The sequence below is a fragment of the Coffea arabica genome, chromosome 4e (assembly GCF_036785885.1).
Source record: "Coffea arabica cultivar ET-39 chromosome 4e, Coffea Arabica ET-39 HiFi, whole genome shotgun sequence".
NCBI classification, from domain to species: domain Eukaryota; kingdom Viridiplantae; phylum Streptophyta; class Magnoliopsida; order Gentianales; family Rubiaceae; genus Coffea; species Coffea arabica.
This window is the reverse complement of record NC_092317.1, coordinates 286,962-296,261: the sequence shown is the minus strand read 5'-3', so window position 1 is coordinate 296,261 and position 9,300 is coordinate 286,962. Positions and strand designations below refer to the sequence as shown.

Below are 9,300 nucleotides of genomic sequence, written 5' to 3'. Positions count from 1 at the left end.
ACTTTGGCAATCAAAACAGCCCTACAAGTACCGTTTTTTTCCTTTTTTTTTTGGGGTACTTGAATCACTTTGTTACCTAGGAAGCTGTTGATTTTCATTTGTTAGAAATTGTGTAATCGTCTTCTCACTTGCATAATTATTGTGATGTCACAAAGAGGTGGTTTTTATGATACTTCCCAGTTTCATTATATAACCTGTAACTATCTCATTCTCCATCCTCCGATTGTCAATTATTTTCTTGCTAGAATCTGCAAGTGATGCTAAGGGAACATGCCTTAAATATGTAAAAAACAATAATGTTGTACCAATGAACAGGCTGCATAACATTTATATTGAATTAAAAAAAAAAATCCCATCCCGCTCCAGGAATAGTTTTTCTTTTGTCAAAATTTTATGTGGCCCCAGGCTGTGTCTTAAACAGCCAGGCTCTTCTAATGTTAGCCTATAACGGGTTCAACGCAAAATACAATACCAAACATAATAAATCATCTTCCTCGTTCTTTCTTGTCCATGGCAATGATTTTACACGATGCGTCAGAATTGTAACGAATGCATAGTACTAATGGAATTCCGCCTCTTAAGATTCAGACCATACCGGCGCTAACATATACACAGCAAATACGATATTATCTCATCATTCAGGGAACGAGAATGAACACAAGTTAAAAGGGAGACTCCACAGAAAAATCTGCAGCAAAAACCATGTCAACCTCTCGGATGCAGACAATACAGCCTACTTCAAAAAATACCTGAATCATGCAAACCAAACACACACATAACCTTTTGACAAACTTAAAAATGGTGTAATGAATCATCACATAGTTATCTTAAGCAAATTATGAAACTTAAAATAGTATTAAACCATCACACAGATATCTCTGAGCAAAATCAAGAAGCTGCCTAGTAGGGCAAGAGAGAATGCCAATACCAGCATATCAAACACTTAGAACATCCACCTGGCAAGCGTAAGATATGCATAGTGATATGATACACCAGAGTAAAAGCAAAAACTGATTTGACAGAGTTTGATACAAATTGAAGTATCATGTCATGCACGTTTAATTCATTGAATTAGCTAGTGTATGTTTGCATGCTCTTACTTATGGAGTAAAAAGTACCAAACACCAAAGGGAAGTTTGATACACATTAAAGGATCACGTCAAGCACTAATCACTCACCTTCTCCATCAAAAGCCCAGCTGAAGGTCTGAAGGAAAAAGCCCTTTTACTCCCGTCAAACATAGGACACAAGTGACGTATTAAACTAATAAACAATAACTCAAACAACCCCAAAGATTGTACGCTGAGGCTAACCTATTGAGCTAACTGTGTTCGGGTAAATAGCCAACAAATCCAGCAAAAAATGCAATTTGTTTACAACCATAAATTGCACCAAAAGAATGAGAGGGTCTGAGGGTTTACTGGTACAACTCGTCTATATATCAGGAAAAAACCAAGAGAGTAGCACATGAATAATACACAGCAAGTCGGACAGTGGATGGAGATTTTCATATGAATAAAATAATACACAGTAAGTCGGATGGTAGAATGGAGATTTTTCCCCAGAAAAAGTGCTATTGATTCAAATTAATAAAAGAAACAAAGGTGTTACATACCAAAACTTGAAACAAATATTGCACTGATCATCAAATGGTGCAAACCTTTACTTGTTCAATTCCTCCAAAACTTGTTCGAGAGCCAACCTATCAACATTCATCAACTAAAATCAGTCATCCCGTAAGGAACACATATATCAAATTATTTTCTCTTATATATTTATTTGGGGTTTGGGCATAGGAAAGAGAAGATCGATATGGCTGCAAAATAAAATTCAAATCATGAGCATCGCATCTTGATGATATGAAGTAGCATGAAAAGAAAATAGAATGTTCAGTCATCTGTTTCCCCAGATTCATTAGGAATTTCTTTATGCTTATAATCCGCTAAATTCATATACTTTGTCCTGTGTTTAGGCCTCATCTTGCTTGCAAGTTGACCAAAATGAATTTCTAATGTACTGTTATCCCTTGTTATTTCAACAGGATCACTCTATTCCACTCAAACTTATATCACAAAGGTGGAAGATGCAAATGACTTTAAAGCTCAGCAAATACCTATACATACATTTCTTCTATACCAATTTCAGACAACCTAAGTTCGTTTTAATTAGCTTTCAAGATGTCTGAAAACTAATTCAGTGTAAAACAAAAGTAGGATGACAACTAAAACAAAATTACAAGTTCATATAGATGAGTCCATGGTTCAATATTGCATGATTAAACCCAAGATAGACCGTAAAACACTCTTGCTTATTCAAAACTTTCTTCAAAGAAGTAATTATATTTCTATAACCCTTATAAATGATAAATCAACCCAAAGAACTTGGAAAATTTTCCAACGGAGATAAAAAGTAATATACAAGGAGCCAAAACTTGTAGGTCAAACCTTTCTTTAATTTCTTCTGCTTTAAGTTTATCCCACTCTGCAGCTGCTGCTCTGCAACAAGAGTATCTTAAAGTGTGTTACGACGCATTCACAAGGACAACTTTTTCCACCTCCCTCTCTCTCTACCTACATATACATACATATGCATACATATCTTGGTTTTCCACCTTCCATTCCATATGCAGATAAAAGTACAGTACAAAAAACATGGAATAGATTTTGCCAGGGATGACAAAGAAAATAAAATGCACGTGGCAACATCTCAAGTTCATTCTAACATGATAATTATGCACATTTTCTGCCCCTACTAGGAAATCCTTTTCAAATTTTAGAAGGCCTTCGGTCAAGCTCCCTAAGCAACCATCCGCCACTAAACCAATTGAGGTAATCAAATTCTTCCTCTTCTCAACTCATCTTCCCATCTAACAATTCCTCTGACAAGCCTTTGTCAGGAAAAGCCGCAAATCAAAGGCTGTACATGACTGGGGATACAATACCAGTGATTTGCATGTCCCAGATGAGCTTTGATGCTCATATTTACCTCCATGTAACTTTCAACGGTTTCTAATAGGGAGAATTTCAGAAACCTCCCTGAGGTTTCGTGAAATATCACTAAGCTCCCCCACGTTTTCAAAATCTCTCTTACCACCCCTCAAGTGATTGTGGTGTCACATGTCATTATCAAAATGGACGAATTGTCAACAATAACCTCATTTCTTCTAGCAATTATTTAGCATATGAAAAGCAAAAAAAAATAAAAAATAAAAACAAAAGAAAGATAGCATGTAATAGCCTAAAGCCCGGGAAATAATTGGCCCACTTACAAAAAATAAAATGTTTTGATTTCTAGTTCAATTTTCCTTTAAGATTGAACTTTATAATTTGACTTGGGGCCAATACATAATAGTTTTGACTTTTCATGTGCACTTAGTATAAACCATTATTGATATTGTGCAAGCGTCTTGATAATTTTTTAATATAACCAAATATATATATTTTTTAAAAAAATTACCCATGGCCACCTTTGCTTTTAGTTTCATACTTACCTTAGTTCACTAGTTATTTCTTAATCTATTATACTTAGTTAGGGTAAAGAAATCAGCACCATGTCTTTTGACATCCAACACTGGTAGCAAGTTTAGAAACAAGAATAGGATCCTTATTATTACCCTTTCGATATCTTTTTTAATATGTTTTGTTTTATTTTAATTTTTCTTTCAATTTTCTTCTTTACACTGATATAATCAAAACATGTGACTATGATAATGTTTTTTGGAATATCGAATTTTTTTATGCATACGTCCAATAATAATACCCTATAACAAGGGTGAGTTGAAAGGAAACTAACCTTGTGTATATTGAAAAAAACTGGGGTGGTTTTGAATGGTTGTTCTTAGGAGTTTTTGTAAAAAAGTTAAATATATATTTTTCTATTTACATTGCTAATTACACAGTTTTAAAGTTCCAAGAAGGTGTACAAATAACATAGCACAAACAAATAAATAAAAGCCATACCTTTTGATAGCTAATCATTTTCTTCTACCAATTTCCCCTCAATCTGCCCATTTTCTAAAGCTATTTCTACCTTTTAATATTATTGCCAGGAAGCCAAAACTAACGGAAGAGGGGCAAGAACGGTTGTAGGTTCCTGGCAGTTCACGGCTAAGATTTGGTCAAAAAAATTATACGGTCCAAATTTCATCTTGTATCTTGATTTTAACATATATAGGACCCACAAAATTTTGTTCTAAAGTTACACGTTGTTGAAAGTAAATTACACCATGTGCAACCAAAGTTACTCCGTGTGCAAAATGCACATAACTATCAGGAACGGTTGCACCAAAACTAACCGTTGCCTTCCTAACAGTCATTCACCTTTCTCACTTGTAGTCCAATTTTCATGCGTTTCACACTTTGACCCTCTCACTTTCTACATAGATTTTTTTTGGTCAGCTTAAGGGTATTAAGAGAACTAAAACCCTCTCTCTCCTCCAAAATGCATTTTCTATTAATACTTTTGGTTAGAGGGGCTGACATTGTTAACAAAATATCAATTCAAAGGGTGGTAAGAGAGATTTTGAAAACGCAGGGGGAACTTAGTGATATTTCACGAAACCTCAGGGGAGGTTTCTGAAATTATCCCTTTCTAATACTTCCCCCATCACATCTCATGTGGCCATTCCTAGCATCACATTAAATCAACAACAATCCAAATGACGTCAAAAGGGTAAAAGGAAATTTGTAATTGCTTTTTAGACTAAACAACGCAAAGTTTAAATCCAAAAACCAAATTAAAAACAGCTAGTTTCAGTGGGGATTAGCATGATTGTCTACTTATTGCCAACTCTAGCTCGCATCCAGGCATCTATGTACACAAAGATCCCATTTATTCACAAGGCACCGAGAATAAATTCAGTACATACTCTCTGTTTGAAAACCTTTGGTACAAGAGGAGATGGAAATGATCTGGTATTAAGAGCATGAATTTTGCAAGTAGTATACTTAGGCACTGAATTTTGCTTATGAAGCAAAATGACTCAGATCAGATTCTAAAAGTAATAATTTGTTTACCACATATTTAGGAGATCTCATTATCCCACAACCATTCTAAAAACCAGGTGTGACTCCTATACTTTTCTATTCCTCTTCATATACTCCTCGTTCCTTTAAATGCTTCTGGATAAAATTCACAAACTCTGATACCTAGCTGGATCAACCTCTTTCTCTGGGCTGCGATCGCTTATTAATCCATCTATAACCTACCCTCCAGATTGGCAAAAACTTCATCACTAAGCAAGGTACCACAATCAATTGCTGATATCCTGAGTTAATTTAACTAGACAAAATATCTTGTCATCATAGGAAAACAGATTACATATTGCGAACTTAAACTCCTATCTCTACAATTAATAGAATGCTCTCTATTCTTTAATTTTCATGTTGATTTTTGTGGCAACTTCTAAAAAGTTAATAATCAACTAACCGCAACAGAAAAAATGACATCCCATTCAATTGCTTAAGAAATCATCATAATTGCTAGTAAAATATAATGATAATGATAATATAATGTATGTGAGATAAATACCTAATTGAAAAATACATTAATGATTCAAATAAGTAAAATTATGCGAATAATAAACCATTCAAACAAACCCTTTTTTTCATTTCATGAGTTGGCATCGGCTTAGCTTAATTAAGAAATGAAGGAATTGATAAAGACGGCTTCTCCTTATCTATCGCGAGAAGTGAAAGATGAAAAGGAAAGAATACAGATGGGAAAAATCCTCAAGCCTGAAACTTATAAACTGGATTTAGGATGACCCTTTAATCATCAATCTGTATAGTTTTTCTTTTTTTTTTTCCCAAAAAAAGTTGGGATCATCTTTTCTTGTTTGCAGCCCTACTTTTATTAGTAGTAATTAATCGAAGAATCGGAGTAGCAGCAGCGTCAAATTACTTACTTATTAGGAGGAGCAGGGACGATGGCCTCCTCCCGCTGCTGCTGCTGCTTTGGCTTTACCACCACCGACATCCCAATTACTACTACTACTACCACCACTCGTAGTTATCGCCCCCAATTTGTTCAGCACATGATTCAGCTGCAGCAGCTCCCACCTCACCCCTCTAACCCCTGCCGCCACTTTTTGCATCATTCCCCCGCTTCTTCTTCTTCTGCTCGACTACTAAATGCAACATCGTTGCCTTGCACCTCCTCATCTTCATCTTCTTCCTCACCCTGGGATGATAAACCCTACGAATTGTTGCCGAATGGCAGAATATCATACTTGGACGAGCAGGACATCGTCTCATTTCTTGATCCTCCCAAACACCTCATTCCTTTGGACCCCTCTTCTTTCAATCCCGCCTCTTATCTTTGGTACTTTCAACCATAAACAAAATGCTGCTCTCTAACTACTTCTCAGTTGGATTTTATGTCTTGTTTGTCTTTTTCTTTGGTTAGAAAAAAAAAAAAAAACTGGCTTGTCCATCTGTTTTAATTCCAAGTGTTTGCTTTTGGTTAGGAAGAAAATTGAGGATATTCCAGAGGAAAGGCGGCGTCGTTTGCTTTCTTTGCTCAATCCCAGGTACCTCAATCTCTCTGTTAATTAGATCATCAATAGAAGTATACTCTCGGAAGCACCTTGCCTGACTGAAGCAAGCCAATCTATGATGGATGTCTTTCCTTACTACTAATAATTTGTTAATCGCATTTGTGTTTTTCTTCCGTTTGTGAAAAGTTTTAGTGTTTGCTGCTCATCCATGCTAAATTTATTTGCTTCCCTCGCTGCTTCGTGTTGCTAACCTTACCTGAACTTTATTATGCGTGGAATTCATATAAAAACTCTTGCTTCTCTAAGTCTGTGCTATGTTTCAGGCTCATATCAAGAGCATGGGAAATAGCAGGCACGCGGTATGACGATCCCAAGTTAGCTGTGAAAAGCGCATCCAATCTGCTCTCTCATGCAGATGATCATGCATTGCCACTTGAATTTTGGAACTGCCGAACAAGTGGAGGTACCCTGCTAATCACCCCTCATATATCTTCTTTAGGGAAGCCTTGTTTCTTATTAGCACGCATGAAGAAGCAAGGCTGTGATTCAGTTGATTTAAGAACATGTTATGGACAAATATGTCTTCTACGGTGGAAGCAAATTAACTGTTGAAAGCTTTGCTTAACATCCGTGGACTCTGTATAATGATGGTTCAAGTGCTCCCATGTTTGTTTTTTGCTTCCTGTAAAATAAGGTTCAAGAGAAGTCGTAGGCAACCTTTTGCAACCTGATATTGCGGAAGTTTTAAGGGAATCTTTTCTTGTTTTGGTACAGGGCCACTTGCCATTGCCTGGATGAAATATTTGAAGAAGGTCAAGTCTTTTATAAGTCTCTCTTTAGGCAATGCCGCCTCTGAACTAGTATTCCTTGGACCAAATTTAACTGTTTATTTATGGTTTCGTTGCCAGGCATTGTTTTACAGCAAGGAAAGGACATATGGACGATTCATTGGTATGTTGAGATGGTATTTACATTTTCGGTTTCTGGTTAACTCCTTTGTCCTTGCTTCTGTCCATTTCCTTTCTGTTCATTTCCTTCAATTGAATCGTAGTGGCTCAAGGAACATTTTAAATGGATGGATTAAGTTTGTCTGATGGTAGCCTCCTAGTTATATACTTCTCATATTTTTTCCGAGCAAACACATTAAGAATTGTACCTCTGGCGTCTCTGCCAATTTTTTTTTTTCTTATCAGCTTGTTATCATAATCAGAGAATTAGGCTCCGTTTATGTTGGTTACATGGTCTCAAGACCTGATGCCACGCCGGCTTCAACCAAGTTTATTGTATCAATAGCTGACCGAGTGCAGTATGATGTCTGGCGTTTTAGGGGGATCTCTTCTGGAGGGAATTTCAAGTTCCTTTATCCCGTTGTATTTCACGATCAGAGAAATCCACGAAGTAGTGTCGACAGAGCAGCCTTGTGATTTAGCATATGAATTCGGCGACGGACTGTTGGATCTCTCTGATTATCCCCGGGGCTTCCCCAAGCCAGGTTCGTTCGTTCGTAATAGCATTCTCAATATGGCAAAATCGATACAAGTACGACCTTTTGATTTCTCAATCCACACCAACTTTTATATCCGGTGCTGTTCTTATGCTACATTTCAGCAAAACATCCATGGCCTTTCTGCGATCAAGTTGTCGTATATGTCCGTCATCTGGGACCCGGAGTATTGGTTGGCCAGGCTTGGCAAGAAGGGGAAGCACTGGAACAAGTTCCTACAAAGCTTTGCGGAGAGATTTTAATGGTTAAAGACAATTCTGGTGGCATGTGAAATATTCTCCTACTCCATCCTCTCTCTTTCCTTTCGCTCCAATGTTATGTTGTTGTTAATTCTTCTTCAAGAATGTGGCAGAATGAATGAAAAGGCCACTGCCGCTGCCACAAGGCATTTTCTTTTATTATCTCTGTTTGCCCTTTGGCTTTGGTCAAATGAGTCAGGATCGCAATTTGATAATTTGAGAGGGGCCTATCCCGTATTCTTCGTTAATGAGTAAGGAGCTTCGGATTCAATATATAGTAGTATCTCTTTTGCCATCATGATCTACATTTTCATGAAATTGTCAATAGATATCCCTGCTTCACTGTGTGAACTCGAATGATTTTAAGTATTATATTGTCCTACTCCTACATCAATGATTAGTCAAATGAAGTCTTGTCTGTTTCAATTTTCGTCTGGATTCTAAAGTTATTTACCCATCCAGTTTACTCACTCTTCCCAATTGAAGAAGTTATGAAACAAATTCCATTCTAGAAAAATCTATATATATACTCACACCATTTCATCTTTAAATTTCTCTTTGTTATGTTGCCAGATTGACTTTAAATATTTTGGACTGTGATTTTCTATCAAAAAAACTTTTACGTTTTTCGTGAATATATTTTTCAACTATCTTTTTACTTCACGTACATCAAATCGTTCTAGTATATTTTCTGACAAAAACAAAATCATAAAAATATCAATTCAAACATGACTTTTTTTGCGTTTAAGGCGTGTAAGTTTTGGGAATGTAATTTGATTACATTCACAAGAAAGTAAATTTCATTCAAGATTTTGTGTGTCAGAAATGCATAATAATCTGTGATTTTCAGAGTACTGTTGGTACAAACAAAAAAGATTTAGATCAAATGTTTTAACGCAATTCCTTACGAATTTTATCCACAAGAGAGACAGAGAAGGGAAGAAGGATTTATTAAAAAAAAAAAAAGCTAAATTAATAAAAGAAGGGAATTTTGATTTTATTATTTCTTTGCAAACCCCTTATCGGTTGCCAAAGTTGGAGCTGGTCTCTGCTTCTGAGTC

The 9,300-nt window shown here is 36.2% G+C and overlaps 1 protein-coding gene across 1 annotated transcript; it reads left to right on the top strand.

Moving 5' to 3' along the window:
- The first annotated feature begins 5,639 nt into the window (after nucleotides 1–5,639).
- Nucleotides 5,640–8,534, top strand: LOC113743035 (uncharacterized). The gene is made up of 7 exons (XM_027271092.2): nucleotides 5,640–6,321; nucleotides 6,467–6,529; nucleotides 6,820–6,959; nucleotides 7,271–7,308; nucleotides 7,405–7,447; nucleotides 7,824–7,988; nucleotides 8,105–8,534. Exons 1-7 carry the CDS (start codon nucleotides 5,927–5,929, stop codon nucleotides 8,269–8,271), a joined length of 1,011 nt encoding a protein of 336 aa, XP_027126893.1. The 5' UTR covers nucleotides 5,640–5,926; the 3' UTR covers nucleotides 8,272–8,534.
- Nucleotides 8,535–9,300: the final 766 nt, after the last annotated feature.

What these genes read in the sequence shown, in the direction of transcription:
- LOC113743035 (XM_027271092.2), top strand. Translation starts at nt 5,927, where the DNA reads ATGGCCTCCTCCCGCTGCTGCTGCTGCTTTGGCTTTACCACCACCGAC. An exon ending in CTTTCTTTGCTCAATCCCAG is followed by an intron (nt 6,530 to 6,819) that starts GTACCTCAATCT and finishes GCTATGTTTCAG; the next exon opens with GCTCATATCAAGAGCATGGG. An exon ending in GACATATGGACGATTCATTG is followed by an intron (nt 7,448 to 7,823) that starts GTATGTTGAGAT and finishes CTGGCGTTTTAG; the next exon opens with GGGGATCTCTTCTGGAGGGA.